The following is a 20,784-nucleotide window of genomic DNA, read 5'->3' as shown; positions in this document are numbered from 1 at the left end:
ACTATAATTGAAATAACTACAAAATGAAAGCCCATATCATATTAAAAAACCAGGTGAGAAATATAACTTCACACACCTTAAAATGATTACCAAGTTTTCACACTAGATCCCTTCAGTGATTTTAGTGCTTTAGTGACCCCCTTCCCTCACCCTTTTCTTTCTGGCTACAGAGAAATATACAATATACTTCTCTCCAAGATTTTGATTAGAAATACTGGTTCAGTCATGTTAATATTTACAAGTGAATACAAGATTCACTCTGGCTACACAACCACTGCAGACTGGATCTGTTGAAAGTAAACTTAAATAAGCATCTACCTGATTAGACCCTATGCTTTTAAACTAAACTGCGTAATACATCAGAATAATTTGAAAGTAGATTTACTGTTAGCAGTTTGTAGAAATTCCAAGGAAAAAGCTCAGTCTCTGACTAACTAACACCTCAGAAAAACAACAGCTAAAGCTATAAAATTAGCCTTTAAAACAGTACATGGGCTGCACAGTTTGAGACTGAAGACTGATAATGAAGTAACATTGCTGAGTGAAAATTGAGAGGCCACATATTTTTGGATGGAAAAATCTATAGAATTAAAAATTTTCTATTCACTTACTATTTTTTAATAGAGCTGTTCATATGGCCCCAAATGATTTTTTTTCTTAGGTTGTCATTGCTTGAACTAACTTACCTGCTTTGCTATTGATTATTCATTGCACAGATTGCACTCTATTCCTCAATTAGTGGAATTACAAAATCATTACAGTTGGAAAAGACCTCCAGGATCATCTAGTCCATCCTATGACTGAACACCACCATGTCAATTAAACCATAGCACCTAAATGCCATGTCCAGTCATTTCTTGAACATCTCCAGGGAGGGTGACTCCACACTTCCTGGGGCAGCCCATTCCAACATCTAACCACCCTGTCCAGTGAAGAAATTTTTCCTGATTTCACCTGATCCCCACCCCTGCACAGCTTCAGGCCATTTCCTCTTGTCCTGTTGCTAATAATCTCAGTTTATAAAGTTTCTTTAAACTTTACAGGAGAAATCCTGTAATAGCAGATTGAAGCTACTGCATGAATTAAAACTATATCCCCATAGTCTCATCCATGTTTCAGGCAAAAGAAAAGTCCATCTCTTCTTAGGAGAGATTGTGCAGACATATTGCTGCAGGAAAGCAAAATGACTGGGACAAAAAGAATGGCCAGTTTATGCTTCTTTCTTATTTATCATACTTGGCAATGTCTGCAGTCTTCTGGCACTATAGGTATTTCTAAGGAGTTTGACAGGACCTGTACCTAACTCAGAAAGAATCTAATATCATCTACAATGAAACTTCCATTAACACATGTATAAGCCAAGAGATCTTTCTTAGAAGAATTTCCCATTTTAGTACAGGATATGTCTTTTCAGAGGCAGCAAGCCTGGTAGAACATATAGCAGCTTGCTGTAAAATGTTAACTAGCATAAAGTTGCTCTCTACAGCCAAAGAAATTAGGATTAAACTTTAACTAGTTCACTATAATTTTCTTTCCTAGACCTATCATTTTTTTTCCTTCCTCATTTGGGTAGTTCTGAACAGTTATCAGGTCACTCACTACTTGCCTTTTTTTTTTTTTAATTTTCCTTAAAGAAACACTTCATTTCATTCACTTGCAGGCATATTTTCCTATCATAGAATCATCTTCATGGCTCATCTCTGTATACTCAACAAACCTTTAAATTGGCCTTGCACTGGTTTCTCAGGAATCAGTCAAGTCCCTGCTGCTTTATGTCACAAAAAATTCTGTATTGTCATAATGTCACAGTATCAGTGGTGGGAATAACTGGCAAGAAAACAAATATGTGAGTATCAGAGAATCACAGAATGGCTTGGGTTGGAAGGGACCTCAAAGATCATCCATTTCAAACCACCCTGTCATGAGCAGGGACACCTCCCACTAGAGTTTGCTCAGAGTCCCATCCAACCTGATCTTGAACACTTTCAGGGATGGAGCATCCACAGCTTCTCTGGGCAACCTGTTCCAGTACCTCACCACCCACACAGTTAAGAATTTCTTCCTATGTATGGTATTGGTAAAGCTAAGGATCACATGCACAGGATGCTATAGGGACAAAGGTTCCCAAAACCGGGGGAAAAAGCATAACAGCTGACCTAAGTAATTTTTTTTAAAAATTATTTAGTAGATCAGTAGAGAGAAAGCAAGTTTTTCTTAATCTTTGATAATAAGTCTAAAAATCTAACTACTTTGTCTATCCTTAAGCTTTAACTAGTCAGGAACAAACTAATTAGTTCAGGTCAAGAACAAGGGACATCAAAATGTTTTGGCAAAGCATTGTCATTTTAACAAGCCATAAAACATAAAACTAAGGTGCAAGAATAAGAGTATTCAGCCTCAAGCACAATGAATAATGAGAGCACATACCCCAAAAATCAAAACAATGAAACCCACATACTCTAAGTTTGCTGTACAAAAACCTGTTGTGGTCAGAAATGAGAGATGCCTGCCCCAAAACCAAGAGGACTATGAGGCAAGACTAACAGGTACCACCCATAACCAGTTGTGGCTTTGTTTTGAATTTCAGGGCTTTGTAATTGACTGCTTAGTCTTCTTTAAAGCTGTAAACAGCAACATAAAATCAAAATACCACACAGCTAAGAGCAACATCTCCTGCAGCTAATGAACACTTGTGTAATGTGCATGTGTTTCATAAACTCCCATTAAAGTAACAGGAAGGCCAAATCCCAATTTGCTGTTAGAAGGCCAGGTGTATTTTAACTAGCCTTCCCATCATTGTAATCTTCTCAGGACTCCTATCACTCAGTCATTAATACCATATTGTCTTTGTGCCTATATACAGCAATTACATTATACACGTGTTTCAAGACAAGGATAGTTATGGAATTACTACGAAGTTCAGGACACATGACAATTTACCATCAAGTCTCAGGATTTTCAAGTCCAAAGAGATTATCTTGCTCACATTATATTTATCTCCTCCATTGATTATGACTACTTGTGGGGACAGTACAAATGCTCTGCTTCAAGTAATAATAAAAATATAATCCTCATTGAAGCTTACACAAGATATGCAAGATACAAGCCCTTGAGGCATGAAGTACTCTTCAGGTTGCCAAATCTTCTTTTCCAGACATCACAAATGCAAGATGCATTCCCAGTGCAGTGATGCCTGCATGCTTTTTCTTAAATACTATAAGTTATGGAGTAAACAGACAAAAGCACACAAAACCCCCTACCCTACCATACAATGTAATTTTTTAAACTACTTGCAGACTTTATGATCCAGCCTATGTCTTTGTATTTCTAAAGCAATAGAAGTACTGCACAAAACACACTTCATAAAGCTTTTCTTCTACTGAAACTTTTATTCAAACTTTGCACTTTTTGCCAAAACTATTTCTCACGTCACTGCTTCATAAAAAAGCACTGGGGTTTGGCACTATGAAAATAGTTGTAGAAGTATCAGTAAGCAGTAATGCAAACACAGGATTTATGCACATTCAATGTTGCAATAACAGATTAGTCTATTGGCCCACCCAGAGCTTTATAATGCTGAAGGGAATGAGCATGATGGGTATGATGATCTTCTCCAAAGATAGATACTGGATTCCTTCAGTTTAAACATAAGTTCATTGAAAAATGTGAAAGATTATTAAAATCAGTTCAATAATAACTCTGCAAGGTCTTATCCACTGTGGAGTCAAGTGTTACATACTCAGCATACACGGGACAGTAAATTCAGCCCTGACAGCACTGACAGTAAATTCAGCACTGACACATGTCTAATGTGCTAACACCCCAGAAGCATACTGATGTTGAACTACACAGCAAATACAAACAACTTATGTTGATGCTCTTGCAACGCAGAGTTTGGGGTTGTAGATAAACATTTAGAAACTTTTAAATGCAGTGCTTGAGCATGTAGGAAAACCAGCAGTGGCAAGTGAAATCTGACTAAGAATAATATCAGAAAGCCACTGGAGAAAATTTGCAAGAAGCAGCACAGGAAGCTCTCTGATAAACTACCTGTTTTTCCTGTTTGCATTATCACAAGGATGCTCCTCATCACTATGGTTTTACAGAAGGATGCATGAGATGAGAGTTTTGTTTTGATTAAAAACTACAAAAAGACTTACTGAAATGCATTAGCGCTTCAAAGTTCAGAGGCAGAAGTAAATTTACAGTTGTGAGATGCATTAGGTTTTCTGTTAGCTTAACACAAATACATCAGTCAAAGCCTCCAAGGAAAAACAAAACTCTAAAACATTTAGAACTTAATTCCTCAACATCCCTTTAACATCAGCAAAAATGATGAATTGGAGGGGTGAGGAACAAAGCACAAAAAAAAAAAAAGACTAATTTTGAAATGCGGATTTTCAAAATAGGAGCTGAATGACAAAATGTTTTTGACCCAAAAGTGATGAAAAGAATGATGAGTGTCTGAATGTTTCATTCACTAAGTATACAGTAGCAAAATCATCAGTTTGGAAGCTACATAATGTCCATGTCCAAACGACTGCTACAACTGAGTCTTTTCACTTCCACAGTTGCACTGCCTTCCATGCTAACACATGGTCCCCAAGCTTCTCTAATGGTTTCAGCAATAAAGTTTCTCCCCCATGGTAAAAAATTCAGGGATCACTGAAATGGAGATTGGACAGAGTAGAAAAAAACCTGACCTAATTATCAAAGCATTTTAGGGTATTCTGTGAGTATTTCTACTGGGCTCATCTGTTCCTGGTAAACCATTAAATATTAAACTGTGTAGAAAATATTATTATGAAGTTTCCCAGCTAGTCAATTTAACTACTAACTACTTTTTATTTTTTTTAATGTTAACTCAAACCATTTAAAAATGAGGTGTTACAATGATGTTCTAAGAATAGGACATAAAATCAAGTCAGAGAGAAGATTTGCTGGCTCAACAGAAAAAGTGAAAGACATGGGTTATAAATTCACTTCTTTCAGCAATATTCTAAGAACATTTAGAAAGCAATAAAACAATTTTTCTTATTGGTCATAACTGGGAGAAGCAATTAAGGAGATAATACCTATAAGCAGATAAAAAAAGAAAATAGAACACCATAGTCAAGCATGTAAAGTAAGCACAACATATGCAAGAGCTGAAAGAAGACACTTTTTAGATATAGCAGAAATAGATAAGAGGAATAGGAAAATATGATGCAAACAAACCAAACAGTCAAGAGTTCCTGATTATGCTGAAACAGAAAGTGAAACCAGGGATGCACTGGTTTGACCCTGTCTGGAGGCTAGGTACCCACCAAAGCTGCTCTGTCACTCCCCTCTCAGCTGGATAGGTTACAGAAGATCAAAGAAAAGGCTCATGAGTTAATCAGAATCACAGAATCACTAGGTTGGAAGAGACCTTCAAGATCATTGAATCCAACCCATGCCCAAACACCTCAACTAAATCATGGCACCGAGTCCCACATCCAATCTTTTTTTAAACCCATCCAGGGGTGGTGACTCCACCACCTCCTTGGGCAGACCATTCCAGTACTTTATCACTCCTTCCATAAAAAACTTTTTCCTAATATCCAACCTATATTTCCCTTGGTGCTGCTTGAGACTGTGTCCTCTTGTTCTGTCAGTGGTTGCCTGGAGAAAGAGACCCCTACCTGACTACAGCCACCTTTCAGGGAGCTGTAGAGAGCAATAAGGACAGGGAGAGGTCACAAACTGATTACTGTCACAGACAAAACACATATGACTTGGGGAAATTACTTGAATTTATTACCAATCACAGTCTGAGTTCTATAATGAGAAGTAGAACAAACCCAAAAAGCACCTTTCTCCCAAACCCTCCCTCCTTCCCAGGCTTAACTTCACTCCTGATTCTCTACCTGTCATTGCTCTGTCAGTGGCAATGGGAGACAGGGAATAGGGATTACAGTCAGTTCATCACATACTGTTTCTGATGCTGCTTCTTCTTTAGGAGGAGTCTTTCCCCTGCTCCAGCATCAGATTGCTCCCACAGGAGACAGTCCTCCATGAAATTCTCCAGCCTGAGTCCTTCTCACAGGATGCAGCTCTTCACAAACTGATCCAGTGTGGCATCCCTCCTGGCCAGGAGCCTGCTCCAGCACAGGCTTCCCATAGGGTCACAGCCTTCTTACAGCATCCATCTACTCTGGTGTGAGGCTCCTCCACAGGCTGCAGATGGATCTCTGCAGCCCTATGGACCTCCCCAGGCATCAGGGGCACAGGTACCTCACCAGGGTCTTTCCCATGGGCTGCAGGGGAATCTCTGCTCCAGTGCCTGGAGCACCTCTTCCCTTGCCTTCCTTCCCTGATCTCCATGTCTGCAGAGTGGTTTGTATCACATATTTTCACTCTTTTCTCTGGCGGAAATTACTTCTGCGCTATTTTTTTCCTCTCTTCTTAAATATATTATTGTAGAATCATAGAATGGCCTGGTTTGGAAGGGATATTAAAGATCAGCCACTTCAAACAACTTTATCATGAACGGGGACATCTTCCACTAGACTGGTTTGTTTAGAGCCCCATCCAAAATGGCTTTAAACATTCCCAGGGATGGGGCTTCCACAGCTTTTCTGGACATCCTGTTCCAGCATCTCACCATCCTCAGAATAAAGAATTTTTTCCTCACATTTCTAACCCAAACCTCCACTCTTTCAGTTTGAAGCCATTCCCCCTTAAGTTTTCACTACATTCCTTTGTAAAAAGTTTCTTTCCATTTTTCTTGTAGGCTCCTTTCAGATACTGGAAGGACACAATTAGGTCGCCCCAAAGCCTTCTCTTTTCCAGGCTGAACAATTCCAATTCTCCTAGTCTCTTCTCACAGGAGAGGTGCTCCATCCCTCTGAACAACTTGGTGGCCCTGCTCTAGGTTTGCTCCCTTAGGTCATTGTCCTTTTTGTGCTGGGGACCCCAGAGGTGGAAGAGTGGAGTAGAGAGACAAGAGTGGAGTAGAGGGACAGACTCAACTGCCTCAATCTGCTGGCCATGCTGCTTTTGATGGTGTGATTGTTGTCACAGAGATTTTATTACCATCACTGACTGGCTCAGCCTTGGCCAGCAGCAGGCCCATCTTGGAATGGGCTGGCATTGGCTCTGTTGGATATGGGGGAAGCTTCTAGCATAGCCCTCCCAGTACCAAAACCTTCCCATGCAAACACAATACAAGGGAAAAATCCCATGGTAAAAGCAGACACAATGCCACAGAGAGAGTGAACACTCCAGGACAGGAGTTAAGGATCAAACCACTGAAATTATTCAGTACCTAAAGAAAGAAGTTGAGTTGCAGGCACACAAGCAACACAAAACCAAGAGCTACTGATGCCCACAGGCATCACTATCTTGCATCAAATGCAAGCCAAACTGAGGTAGCTTACTCTCCCTCACCTTCCATGAGAGAAAGGTAATCTAGTTCATGCTTATCTAGAGATCCAAGCACACACAAAATGAGTTAATACAAACCACTTTGCACTCCATTTATCTCCAGGCTTGCCTTGCAGCTACTTATTGCTTTGCCTACTAGCTAGGGTGCAGTACTCAAAACCCCAACAGGGCTAACACCTAAGCATTGCCAAGCCTGAATTTCAGAGCTGCCTTCATTTGCATCCTTAAAATTCCACAAGACTTTGAAGTTCATACACTCAGAAGCAGTTGATACACTGCTTCTGTTCATACACTCAGTTTGACAACACTGAGCATAGTTGTACCCACTTGTCACCACACTAGATCCAGGAACTGTATTCAGCATCTACATCCTCCTAAGTGAGGTGTCAGTCAGGCAGACCCACTCAAAGTGTTCCTTATGAAGTGCAGTGGTAGCTCCAACTTGGTTTCCAAATACAGCTTGAGAAAGCAAAGCCTTGTCATATATTTACTAGTCAGAGAAGTCCTACCTTATGGATCAGATCTGTCCTTAAAAACACACTGTCAAACTTCTGTGCTCTGGAAACACCCCAGTCACATCAACACTCTTTAAAAGCCAAAGCTGTCATTCTTTTAATGGTCAATTCTTTTTAGGTAAATGAACTCTCCTTCAGCTCTGTTTTTTCAGGCCATTCCGGCATTCATTCAACCCCACTTGCCTTACCTGAAAAAACTCTTCAGTACACACAACAGCCTCTTCTCCCCACTTAGCCCTGCATCCTAGCAAATTCTTCCTCTCAAAGTCTTCTCCATATCTGTTTGGAGTATTTTCATTCATTCACTTTTTATCTAAATCTCCTAATCAATCAAGTAATTCCAAAAACCTGTCTGGACCGGCAGAGGAAAAAGTGGATTCTTGCCTCACCCACTCTTCATGACTCCTGATCTACAGGACCTTAAAAGGAACTACATCCTATGTTCCCTAAGCTTCTTCTACTACCTGTCCTTGTGCAGCCTTTGACACTCTTCCCTGGCTGCACAAGGACAGCAGCACAGCTGCCTTGAATACAACCTCCTCTGGTGGTTCACATCTATAACCACAGCCCTGCCACAGCCCTCCTCACCCTGGCACAGCATGAGTGCAGGGTGACAACTACAAACTCTCCTGTCAAAGCACTCCAACCAGAGACAGCCACCTATGAGCTAGAGTTCAGCCACTATCCCTGATCAATCTGTGTAACCAGTGGAGCCTCCAGGATGACTGCATCTGCTTCATGGCAAGGATATTTCAACTTGCCAAGAATTCTTCACCTCTGGTTGTAGTATGGGGCTCCAGGACCACACATTGATTTACACCTCATGATGCCTCAGCTGAGAAACATGATTTGCTTAGAACTCTGCAACAGCAACTTGCCATGTGCTGAATTCTTAACATCTAGCCATTTGACCTTCTGCAGTAGGTACTAAGGTCATGCAATCAGCTTGGTTAAATTCTGTAAACAGCCATTTCCAGATCTTTTCCCATGGATTCTCCTTTAAGAGTATTCATAACAACTTATTTCCTTCAAAGATTTCAAGACATGCTACCTACACAGTTTTAGAATGAATTTTCAAATATTCAGTTATGTTCTTGTCATTTTGTCTACACATTTCCTTTTCCTTCTGGAATATGCTGATGAGTGTTCAAACAGAAGTTTGTATTGCATTCTTGCTGGTGCTCTTTGAAGGTTTTTTCTGTTTCATTTCTTTACTGGAGCTGAGATTTGGATATCATCCCTACAACTTCTCCTCTTTCATTTTAGGAAAGAGAAGTCTTCCACTCATAACTCAGCTTCTCATCCATAGAGTTTATTTTGCTTGATCCTACTCCCTCATGACCAAGGTCTTGAAGCTTGCTGACCCAAGGTGTCTAAGTAGACATTTCCCTTTCACTAAGGTACTTTTCTGAATGATGTTTCCATTTCCAAAAATGCTTGGCATCTGTTTAGTTCTGACTATGTCTTTTGAGTAGTACAATCTGATAAAATCTCCTGATGATGAAATGGGGGTAGAATTTCCCTCAAACAATCAGCAAAGTGCCTTCAATACCAAGCATTATATTTTTTCTTCACTAATAAATTCCCTCCCTTCACTAACTGGCAATTAAATGTCAAATGAATCAAATAAACTGGATGCTCCTATTGCTCAGTTTAGTTGACAGCAGTTTCATATGATCTAGGCATTAGCATTCTTTGCTTCCACAATCAATTTCTCCAAGTGCTGCTTCTGCCACAGGTTTTTTCTTTGTGTTTCTGCCACAAGACAGCCAGCCCAGTTAGACAGCTTTTCCATTTCCAGTATGTTTCTCCCTGTCTAATCCTTGTGTTTTACCCAGCCATGGCCACAGACTGAAAAAGCTGTTCCCTTGAGAAGAATATTGTATCTGCAAGACAAATATCGTGCCAAATCACCAAATCTGATGCTCAGCCAGCCCTCTGAAAGTTCAGGAACACATTCCGCCTTGTTTCTGTGAAACAGACTTCATGAACCTTAATCTCACCCTTCATTCTCTTTCCCCATCATCTCCCTCTGAAGCACTTTCACTGGGATTCTACTTGCCTCCAGCTTTAGCACAAATCCTCAGCTACAAGGGACTACTTGCACTCAGAGCGTTCTGCTAAGCACCCAGTGGACTTCTCAAGCATAAACACTCAGGATCCTTTGGTCATACTTGGGTTCTCCATGGGGGAAGGTACAAGGGAAGAAGAAACATGTTTTGCTCTGTTTTTGTTCCCTGGCCTGAAAAAGAAAATTAACCTGAACTTCCTGGGCAATTTTTAAATTAGTTCCAAGATCCCCTAGCAAAAGTGGCCATGGCAATCAGTGTTCTCAAGGAAGCTGCTCCACTGCTTCACCTTTTAGGCAAGCAGCTGTAAGTTTCCCATCTTCTCCACCCTCACTGCCTTACACTTCTGACCCAACTGATAAAACCTACAATTAATGTTGCTCCTGAACAAGATGCTAGGTACAATACTACCCTATCACTAAAGTGAAAGTTTGCATCTCTCTCCTTTCCTACTGATGGAAAAAGTCTGTAATCTTATTAACTGCAACAGCTGTAAATAGTTGCTGTTCCAAAGCAGTCCCACGTGGCCTGGGATGGCCCTGCCTCCTTTAAACTCTTGAGCTCCAAGAACAATCATTCTCACCCAAAGTCAGTAAAGCCTTCTGTTCCTTAGCTCAGTACATTCAAATTAAGTAGCTCTTCTAAATAAATATTTTTGTCCAGTGTTTCATGAGTCTTCTTTTCAAGCCACAATCCCCTACTCCCCCTCCCCGACTGACAATGGTCTCTTCACCCACATTTTGAGATTTTCACACTCTTCTTTTCTGATTGTGTCCTGAGTTATTCATCTTAATAGTTCCCCTGGACTCAGCCTGGAACCTCCCTTTAAGTCACTTGCTCAGTCATCTAATCATACCCTTAATCCTTCCTGGCAAATCCAACCCCAACCAGCTACTCGAGCTGAGAGAAAGAAGGAAGCCCTGCCCTAGCAATTACATGGAACTGGTCCCATGCCCTTACAGAAATAAGGGCATGGAATTCCTAGATCATATTTCCTGATAGTAACTGTTCCTCTGACCACCTTTTTTTTGCTGTTGATGACCGCTAAGAACATGTATTTGACCCTTCTATCTCTTTTTGAAGATTATGGCTTCCTAAATTATGCCCTTCAGCCTCCTAGGTGAATATATAGTTACAATGGACTTTGGGCTTTCATGGAAGGGGTCTGAAAAGTAGTCATGGGTGGAGAGAAACAAAGTAGCTTTTCAACAAATGAACAAGCAAAAGCATCAAGCTAATGCTGAAAATGTGTTTGATAATATACTTGGGGAAAAAGTCACAGAACACTGCTATTATTCCCAAATGCAAGACTTAAAAAACCAAAACCACAAACAAATCAGATTTAGACAGCATGCTTAATGCTAAAAGAAATTGTAACATCAACTCAAAAGCATTTAGGCTCATTGTATACTTGGTCTTTTGGGGTTTTTTTGGTCTCAGAAAAGGTCAGTTGCTTTTTAAATAGCACAAAGCAGGGGAAGGAAAATGATCAAATCTTTAATGTGCAAAAATAAAGCAGCACAAGACTCAGTGGGATGTTCTGGCACAGTTCTACAGAAGTGTCATCACAGGGGTCTGAGGCAGCAGGAGAAAACACCTGCTGGCAAGACAATCTTGCTGAATACAGAGAACAGGGCTAAAGACACATAGGTGTTCAATAAAAAAATGGAAGTGGGAAATTGAGAGAATAAGTGTAGGAGTAGTAGTGGGAATAAAATTTCTTCACATTTTGTTGTGTAATTTTGCTGTGTAGTAGTGTTTCAGTATGATTTATTGTGTAATGCTATTGCATAGCATCATTTGTTGAGCAACTTTGCTGCGTGGTATAGTTTTTATTTAATGATATTGAACATTAGGCAATGGTCTTGCATGCCATAATTTGTGTTTTCTGTTGAGCAACATTACTGTCATAGCTCTTAACACAAAGGTGAATTGCATGAATTCATAACAGTGCTGAATTCACAATTTTAACATATCATAGAATGGCTTGGGTTGGAAGGGACCTTAAAGATCATCTACTTCCAACCACCCTTCCGTGGGCAGACACACCTTTCACTACAATTCACTACAACTACAGAGCCTCATCCAACCTGGCCTTGAACAATACCAGGCATGGGGCACTCACAGATTCTCTGGGCAACCTGTTCCTGTGCCTCACCACCCTTGCAGGAGAGAATTATTTTCCTATTATCTAAACCTACTCTCTTTCAGTCTGAAGCCATTACCTTGTCCTACCCCTATGTGCCCTTTTAAAAAAAGTCCCTCTCCTGCATCCCTCTTAGGTACTGTTCACTCAGAGATGGCAAATGGAGACAATTATTTTTGTCAGAACAAAGAAACATACAGAAAAGCAGCAAACTGAGCAGGTATTTTTGCAGAATTTAGGGCATTAAAGATTATTTCACTGAACAGCCACACAGCATTGCCTCATGAGTAACACTTTCTTATCCTGAGCTACCTTGTAACTACAATGTGACACCTATCCCTACCTGACTGTAAAAACTACAGGAGAGTCTTGTTCCACATACTACTGGGTATAAATAAGAACTGTACTGTGTTGTTCATGTGACTTAGGCTCTACTCAAAACTAGCCTTGCGGGGACCTGCTGTTATCCAAAATCGGAACAAGAAACTTTCCACGAGATAGGACTGATTACTTCATTACAATGGAATCCTGCTTTAACAGCAGTGCTACCAAACTTAAAGCAAAAATTAAAAATTTTACTTTAGCAAATCAGTAAGACTTACATATATTTTAGGGGCAATAACAATGTCATCCTAGTACTGCTTAACATCCTCCAAAGAAGCAGAAGAAAAAAGTTTGCTCTACGTATAGTATTGTAGTTACTTATTGTTACATTCTTTACATTTACTTGCTTTTCCTTCTTCTTTTTTTTCCCCTCTGATCATTTTTGCTTACAATAGACATGGTCTATTGACAGACTTAAATAACATTTTTGAAGTTCGGGAAATGTATCAGAATTTGAAGTATTTTTTCAAATAAATCAAGTAATCTATAAGGTTATCAATTTTGTACCCACATCTATTTTTATATCCATCTGAAAATGCTATTGATTGACCAGAATAGCATCTCTTTCATTCTTTACCTGGCAGCCTATGAACAATTGTATGTTGCAAGAGTCAGAGAGCAAACACTGGTAGATTACAATGCAGTGCTGCTGCAAGCATTTTTATTTGCTCTCATATTCTGGCAGTTTTTAAAAACAGACGAGAAAAATACACGTGCAGGCTCAATTTTTAAAATATAGCAAAATACAGAGGGTATGGAAAGGCAAATTGTGAAAAAAGTGAGCTCTTTCCATCTATAACATAAGATTAATTTATTATCTGACAGATGGCAGAAGGGAAGGGGGGTGGAAAAGCAAAGACTGCTGATGCAGTGAGCTTCCCGTCTGTAACGAAGGCCCCACATTCCCACCTATCACACTGCCAACAAATACATCCACACTTACATGCACACCAGTTTTGCTCTGGGTTTCAAAATAGCTAAACCTCATTGCTGCGTGGACAACGAAAAAATGAAGAAAACATCCAGTGGAGTAAATGATCCTTCTGCCAGCTGCCTGTGGCTACTCACAATAGCAGCTGTGAAAGCGACTCCTTTCATTTGACACACGAGACAGAACCATTCACGCTGACCAATAACACTCCCAGAGCTACCGGTCACTGCAGCAAGGCACCACCTCATTTGCTGTCCCAGCACTGCAAGCTGCTTTTGCACATTTCTCCGTATTCCAAGACATTTACTCTTCCTTCAGCATCTGCCACATTGCAGTCATGGAGTGCCAGTACAGGAGTGGAGCACATTGAAAAGGGAAAACAGCAGGACTGACCCAAACACACTTAATATAAAATGACAAGCTGCTGCAGCGGCGGTAACAACCATTTCCTCATTTCTTTTGCTGAACTCCACGCGATGCCGACGCGGGGCTCCCACCTGCCGCAGAAGCCAAAGACCGCCCGAGCTCCGGCACCACTTACCGGAGGGCCTCGCTTACCTCCGACATCAGATCCCCGTATGACAAGCCCAAGGCACGCCGCGGCGGCAGAGAACCGGAGGAACCGCGGCCCTGGGAAGCGGATTTCGCTACGTCCACCCGCGGGCGCCCGGGGGACGCGCTCACCTTGCCGCGGATCGATGCCCCGCGCAGCCCGGGCCGCTACGCGGGATTACGGCAGATAAACAAACACCGCACCGAGCGCACCCGGAGGGGCGAGGAGGGCAGGCGGGGGTGGGGGGGTCTGCCCCCGCCGCGGCCCCATCCCGGGGAGCCGGAGCGCGCTCCGCGTCTCCCGGGAGATGGAGCCATTTTGAGCCGCTGCGCATCAGTGGCGGCGGGCGGGGGGCGCCGGGCACGGCGATGGCGGGGCCGCGGCCGCCCTGGCGCGTTACCTCGGATGCTCCAGGTCCAGCGGTAGAACTCGAGGGTGTCGTTCACCACGCTGGACACCAGGCCCATGGCGCTGGGGGGCTCGGCGGCGGCGGCACCCATGGTGAGCAGCAGCAGCAGCGGCGGAGCCGGCAGACCTGTCTCGGCGCGTGCGTCCGTGCCTCTGCGCCGGGGCTGCTGCTGCTGCTGCCCCTTCTACAGCCGGGGATGTGATTTAAATCTCTATCTCTCCGTATCTTCCCTCCAGACTCCGCCTCGCTCCCGTCACCGGCTCCCGTGCCCCGCGGGCAGGGCGGAGGGCGCGGAGGCGGGGGGCGGCGCGGCGGCGGCCGCGGCTCCGCAGCTCGGTGCTCCCGGCCCGGCGCTCCCGGCTCGGCGCTCCCGGCTCGGTGCGCAGCGCCCGGCGCGGTGCGGGCGGGCGGGGGCGTCACGTGGCCGCCGTCCCGCTGCCCCCGGCGGCGCCCGCGGAGAGCGGCCCCACGGCCCGGCCCGGCCCGGCCGCGCAGGCGCCCGGCGGCCCCCCCGGAGCAGGTGCGGGCGGCGGGGACAGCTCCTCCTCCCGCGGAGGGCGTGCGGGGTGGCGAGGAGGCGCTTGGTTATCTCAGCCTGGCTTTTTATGTTCAAATAGGGGGTTTGAATTTTTATTTTACCACAAAGGGGGGAAATGAGTCTTTCAGCCAACTCCCATTCCCTTTCTTTCTTTTCTCTTTGTATAAGTTTGGATTTTTCTTCTCTCTTCCCCTCTTGCTACCCCTTGACAGACACGCCGAGGGTCCTCCGTGAGCGATGCTGGTTTTACCTCCGTCTGTGCGTAACAAGGCTCTTCTGCTGCTTCCAGGAGCCTTCGCTAGGATCCCTTCTCCTCCCAGTACGGATAACACCAGCAACCGCAACGGGACCTCGCTACCTCCCTGCCCCACCACCTGGTGGCACTTCCCTGACCAGCCTTCTCCAGGGGCCACCCAGCTGCCCTTCGCACACTCCCCCCTTATCTCCTGGACCAAGGCCCCTGTGGTCGCTTCGTGGAGCAGAGAGATTCAGCTGCCTGGAGTGTTGCTGGGTGCTGCAGGAGAAGCATCCATTCTGCACCCTGTGTTTCAGTCCCAGCAAACCCTCTGTCTGGTGTAAAGGCACCACCTGCTCCTCACACCCTTTGCTCCTTATCTCCTTCTTGGCAGCATGTCTGTGCTATGATCTTGCATAGTGCAGATGGCTGCATGACACCCTCGGGAGCGAGGGGCAGGAGGGGACCTGCTCCACCCAAGCCGCAAGCTTTCCTCCTAGCAGGCAGCAGATCAGATGGTGTCTGCCTCTCCCTCCTCCAGTTCAGCAGCATCTCCGTCACTTGGTGTCACCTGGTCTTGGTGAGCACAGCTCGCACTCCTCCTCCTGGGTGAGTCACCCCCGGCTTAGCTCCTGCACTGCTCTGGTGCTGCGATCCCAGCCCTATGGACAGGAGAGACACACGGCCATCACTAGTTACTCCACTGCAAGCAGAGTCACTGCACCAAAACCAAGGGGCTGGCAGTAGGGATCACCTACACTGGGAAAAGGAAAAGGAGCCATGTCAACACCTGGAAGCCTCGATGGACAGGGAAGTCCAACTTACCCCAATGCTGGCTGAAAGCTGAAGCGAAGCAAGGATGTCACATGCGGATGGATGGACAGCTGCTACTTCTCTCACATGAGAACAGTCAATCAAAATTCTTCATGAATTACAGTGACTTGAATTATGCCTTATTTTGATGGTGCTGATAGTGGCAGAAGGTCTGGTGAGAGCTCTGAAATGGATCTGTCACTGGGTAGGGCAAGGTGAACACCAACCTGCTTCTCAAGTTGCAGGCAGACAGTGTAGTGTTAGCTGTGCTTCCTGTGCCTCCCAACAGGGGAAACCACTGGAGTGTATTCTTGGACATTTAGTATCTTGATATGTGGTTAGCATTGGCTAAAGCACAGCTTCAGAACTTTTTGTAACATTGTCATTTAAATCAAAAGGAAACCAGGAGATTGAGTCATAATCCTCAAATTGGTATGTGGCCACTTGTGTTGGCTGCATGCTTGATACAGAACAGCTACTGAGTGAATCAATGTGACAGAGGTTTGCACTTCCCTGCCCTCTTGAGCAAGATGTGGACTTAGGAGAGTGCCACCAGCACAAGGAGTGAAGATCCACAGTCTATCAAAGAACAAGACATATTAGGAATATGAATACATATTTCTGTTAATAATTATTTATATTATAGCTTACATATATTTCTTTATTAGAATGCCTATTTATTCTGTGGAAGTCTTTTGCACAACTAACACCAATAGTTATTGTTTATAAAATGTTTATATCATCCAATTTACTGTTTAATCTATTTCCAATTAGGTAACTTTTCTTGATGGCAATTAAATCCTTTATATTAGCAATATGGTTGTACATAGATAATTTCACAGAGCCATTAAGGCTTGAGAGGAGCCACAACTGAGTTGCAGAGTTTGGACAACAGGGAGAAGATGAACTATCTAACCAGAGTAACTTCCTCTGTGCTTTAAGATTGCCCTAAAAAACATGCTGAAATTTATGGCTAACTTTTTTCATTAGTTTAACTTTCAGCCTGCAATTATGTGGATGTGCTTTTAAGATTAGGTCTGTGTCTGGGCTTCCAAACACATCCCAGCTAGTTTTCTACATTTGTGCACCCAGCAGGGTCTACTACCTTAAGAATGCTGCTTCTCATGTCTTCTACTCAAAGAGAGCAGAAGGAAGAAGGCATCCAAAGGCATAGTATCAGGATATCTTCCAAAGAAATCTCCAGCATGGTCGTCAGAAAATTATGATTTTTCAATATCATTAGTTGGCCAGTGTTGTCATTTTCTACTTGATAATCTACTTGTTCCTACAACCTGGACCTCTAAGATGGGCAAATTTCTGCTAGGAAAAGGCAGGTCTGTGGCAGATGATTCCAGAGGAACACACACATGAATTCCCAGCTGTGCTCCGGCCATTTGCCCAGTGCTGCAGGGTGCTTGTGCTGGCAGCAGGCAACTGTGTGCTTTGGGAAGGGTGCAGAAGGTAACAGGAAGTTGTGGGATAGGTGGCTCTAGGAAGCTCTCCTCCCAGTTCCCATTCCAGATACAAGCTGTGTGTATTTCTTCCAGATACTTGTGTAAAAAACCCCCAATGATATTTCAGAGCTGTTTCAAGCCATTTTCTGCTTTTTCATGAAACAAATAAATAGTGATAGAAATGTTACAAGCTCCTGATGATCAGTGCCTTTAGTTGTGCCTGTAAAAATGCATTTATTCATTAATTTCAGTGAAGCATATGCTATCATAATGATTGATGAATCAGCAGATGCTTCTGCACTAGTTGAAAGTATTCCCACTCAGGTTTTGCTTCAGCTTAGCAATGAAATTGCTGTGAGGGGAAAATGTAATGCAGGTATATTTGGTAATACTTATGAAGTGTAGTAGGAAGAAAGCAGTCAGAGCTTTGTATGTTGCCACCAGTGATCCCTCCAGGCAGCTCAATAAAAGACAAAAACAGCAGTAAAAGAACTCTGCCTTGCTACAAAGAGAATCACCAAAACCAGGAACTTACCTGGTGGGAAAGCATAAAATTGCTTGAATCAACACATTTGACAGATCAAAATGTTACATGATGTGGTAAGGGACAGCCTATTCACTTATCAGTAAAGAAGGCACATAAAATATTGTATATGTTGAAGCATGACCAAATTTAAGTGTTGAAAACACATTTAACTTTAGAAATGTGTTTTAATTACTTGAATTATCGAATTCTCATGTCTTTTCATTTGATTCCATCAGTGTCTTGGGAGGGAAAATGATTAAATAAATTAGCACATTAATTTGCAGTGAATGGGATTTTCTTGCACAGCTTATCCAATTGATATGCTCCTTGCATTAAAGCTTTCAAGTTGATATGCCTTATAAAGACTGCTAGCTGAGCCAAAAAAGCTCATTTGATCTTTGAATCAACAAGTACAGGCTCAAGTCTATTCCTATGCATACTATAAAAGCTTAAAAGAAGCTGCTTTCATACAACCATAATATTTTAAAATAATAACATTAAAACCAACTATGTGTCTTTCAGCACTAATTAATTTGTTTATTACGTAACATACTATTAATTCCATAATTTGAGGTGGGGTAACTCTGCACACAGGTATTCCACACCACAGAGAGTCTTCCATGGGATCTGAAACAGATCTGGCTTTTTGTTTTCTAAACCATCTGCTAGATGCCATCTGTCCTTTCATACATTTAACTGCATCAAAAGAATTTTTTCCAAACCAAATATATTGGAATGATGCATCAGAAAGTGTCCAGAGATGCTAATGCTCAGTGCAGGCTTTGGCCAAAACTTACCCTTGATGTAAGTTCTCTTGCTGTTGTCACCAGCACTGGATTGGATCTCTCATATGTGTCAACTTCATGTTTTGAACATCAACCATTTTTACTGTGCCTCTAACAGCAATATGAGAATTAAAGTATGTTTAATATCCTGGTTTAAATAGTCAAGGGTCAAACTGAACACTCCCAGTGAAGTCAATGCAAGTTCTGCTTCCAAAGGGCTCTCTATACATATTGACATTTCTTCTTCATCTTTCTGCATAAAAAATTGGTGCCAAGAAGAAGATGAGGGAAGTAGTGGGCAGCTTTCTCCCAAGCCATAACAGGCTTGACTCTCAAGTAAAAATATCTGTGATTTGACTCAGGATCATTATATTTAGGGTTTTTTTCTAAACTGTAGAACAAACCTCATTTACTGCAGTCTAGGCAGAGACTGGAAGTGTTGGTCTGCAGTGCTGGGCTGCATTTAGCTTAAACTGCTGCTCTTTGGTACTTGTTCAGAAGAGGAGCCTTTAGTCCAGTGTTTCCCAGCACCATTCTGAGCGATTTATTTATAATTGATTCCTGTGTGGGAAATGTCACTAACCATAAAGCTAATGTGGATATCCAGCATAGGAGATGTGTTGTGTACCCAGCAGGTACACATATATTCATAGCTTTACCTGTGTTTCAGCTTCTTTTCAAAACTGAGTGTTCAACAGACATGAGGATGACAGAAACCTGTATATATACTGTCTCCCTCTGCTTTGACGATACTTTTCTTACATGGTTTCTCATACTTTTACACAGCTAAGATTTTTATCTGCAGTGATATCTGTCACAGCATCTATCATTTGTGAGGTGTGGCAAGCACGCTTTTGCAATGAGGGCTTCATATGTGTACATGCTGGAGAAGGACGATGCTAAACTATGGGCTGATGTTTTGAGGGCACTGTGTTGAAATGACAGCAACATGTATAGTCAGATCTGCAGCAAGTCACTAACTCCCAAATCCAGCCTTTTCCATAGGTGTGTGTCACTGCTACTGCACCCACTTCACTGGGTGTGTCAGCCTCGTGAAGGCGTGGAGCTGTTTGTAGGGATGATCTTGCACCTTTGCTTCTGCGCTAGTAATGGCCTGAAATGTAGGGCACAGTCCCCTGCAGAAGCTGCTTATAGCAATGCAGGCAGGTGGAAGGGCGTTGGTTATGCAAGCTGGGTGCCATCGTGCTGTCTCCAGCTGTAGCTGTGTGAGCATGGGTGGTAACCACGGTGCTACCCATACCCTTTATCTGTGTGCTGTGTGGAGGACAAAATTGTGGCAAAGGAGTTTATATATAAAGGCTGTGTCAGCCTCTGGGCCCCTGAACTGGTGTGCCCTGGCTCCTGCTCCACCTTTCGTCCTGCCAGGGGGATATGCTGTGTATCTGCACGCTCTGGATGGACAAGCCTGAGTGCCAGTTCTCATTATAGGTGTGTTGTCTTATCCTCAGAAAATCATGTGAAAGTATTTGCCACAGGCTTACACATTTTATAAACAATAGGTCAGCCATATAGCCCTACTGAGGTAATCTGGGATGATTAATTTCATTTTAAGTATGGGGAAACCGAGCCTAGAGAAAAGTGATGCCAGTTCCAACCACTTGGAATGGAATAGAGCAGAAATTTTTGGCATGTCCCTTAAACTAGGTATGTCTTGGTCATTCCCTGGTATAAACCCATGGTTCATGGGTCTTTTCAGTGTCATATGCAGGCATGGGCATGAGCCTCAGGACACTGCTTGGAAAGAACATCAATATCCACCAGGTATTTGAAAGCAAGAAAGACACATATAAAAAATAACACTTCCTACGCTTGTATAGTGAAATTCTAAATTTCTTACTAAATGTATGAGAGCTTTTGCTCTGAGTTTTTGTGCAGTGACTACTGTAAATCTTTCAGTTGTCACGATTTGCAGTAGAAAATTTTGTAGTAGTTGTGTGTATGTGTGCGTACAACACAATAGTGTTTCAAGAGAAAAAGCAAGAGCAGAAAAGATAATAG

The 20,784-nt window shown here is 42.8% G+C and overlaps 2 protein-coding genes across 3 annotated transcripts in view; one reads left to right on the top strand and one right to left on the bottom strand.

Moving 5' to 3' along the window:
- Positions 1-14,540, bottom strand: part of ELOVL4 (ELOVL fatty acid elongase 4) — a 37,398-nt gene extending 22,858 nt beyond the window's left edge. Inside the window, exon 1 of one of the 2 annotated variants that reach the window (XM_071444176.1) lies at positions 14,406-14,540. In XM_071444176.1, the coding sequence (XP_071300277.1) occupies positions 14,406-14,505 (100 nt within the window). In that variant the 5' untranslated portion in view covers positions 14,506-14,540. Of the gene's footprint in view, positions 1-14,136; positions 14,278-14,405 lie in introns of those variants that run through there. The other variant, XM_071444186.1, reaches the window with a different exon arrangement.
- LOC139598177 (collagen, type I, alpha 1a-like) lies at positions 14,471-18,257 on the top strand. Its single transcript, XM_071444197.1, has 2 exons — positions 14,471-14,934; positions 15,165-18,257. The coding sequence occupies exons 1-2, from the start codon at positions 14,471-14,473 to the stop codon at positions 15,184-15,186; spliced, it is 486 nt and encodes a 161-aa protein (XP_071300298.1). The 3' UTR covers positions 15,187-18,257.
- The last annotated feature ends 2,527 nt before the right edge of the window (positions 18,258-20,784 follow it).

This window comes from Agelaius tricolor, unplaced genomic scaffold, assembly GCF_023055355.1.
Source record: "Agelaius tricolor isolate 1412-34295 unplaced genomic scaffold, bAgeTri1.0.p SCAF_1, whole genome shotgun sequence".
Lineage (NCBI taxonomy): Eukaryota > Metazoa > Chordata > Aves > Passeriformes > Icteridae > Agelaius > Agelaius tricolor.
The sequence above is the reverse complement of the archived record's forward strand: the minus strand, read 5'-3'. Positions and strand labels throughout refer to the sequence as shown.

Bases quoted from the DNA above. Each gene is read 5' to 3' on its own strand.
- LOC139598177 (XM_071444197.1), top strand. From the start codon at position 14,471: ATGGCGCTGGGGGGCTCGGCGGCGGCGGCACCCATGGTGAGCAGCAGC. The intron at 14,935-15,164 runs GTGCGGGCGGCG...ACCCCTTGACAG, and splicing joins CGGCGGCCCCCCCGGAGCAG to ACACGCCGAGGGTCCTCCGT.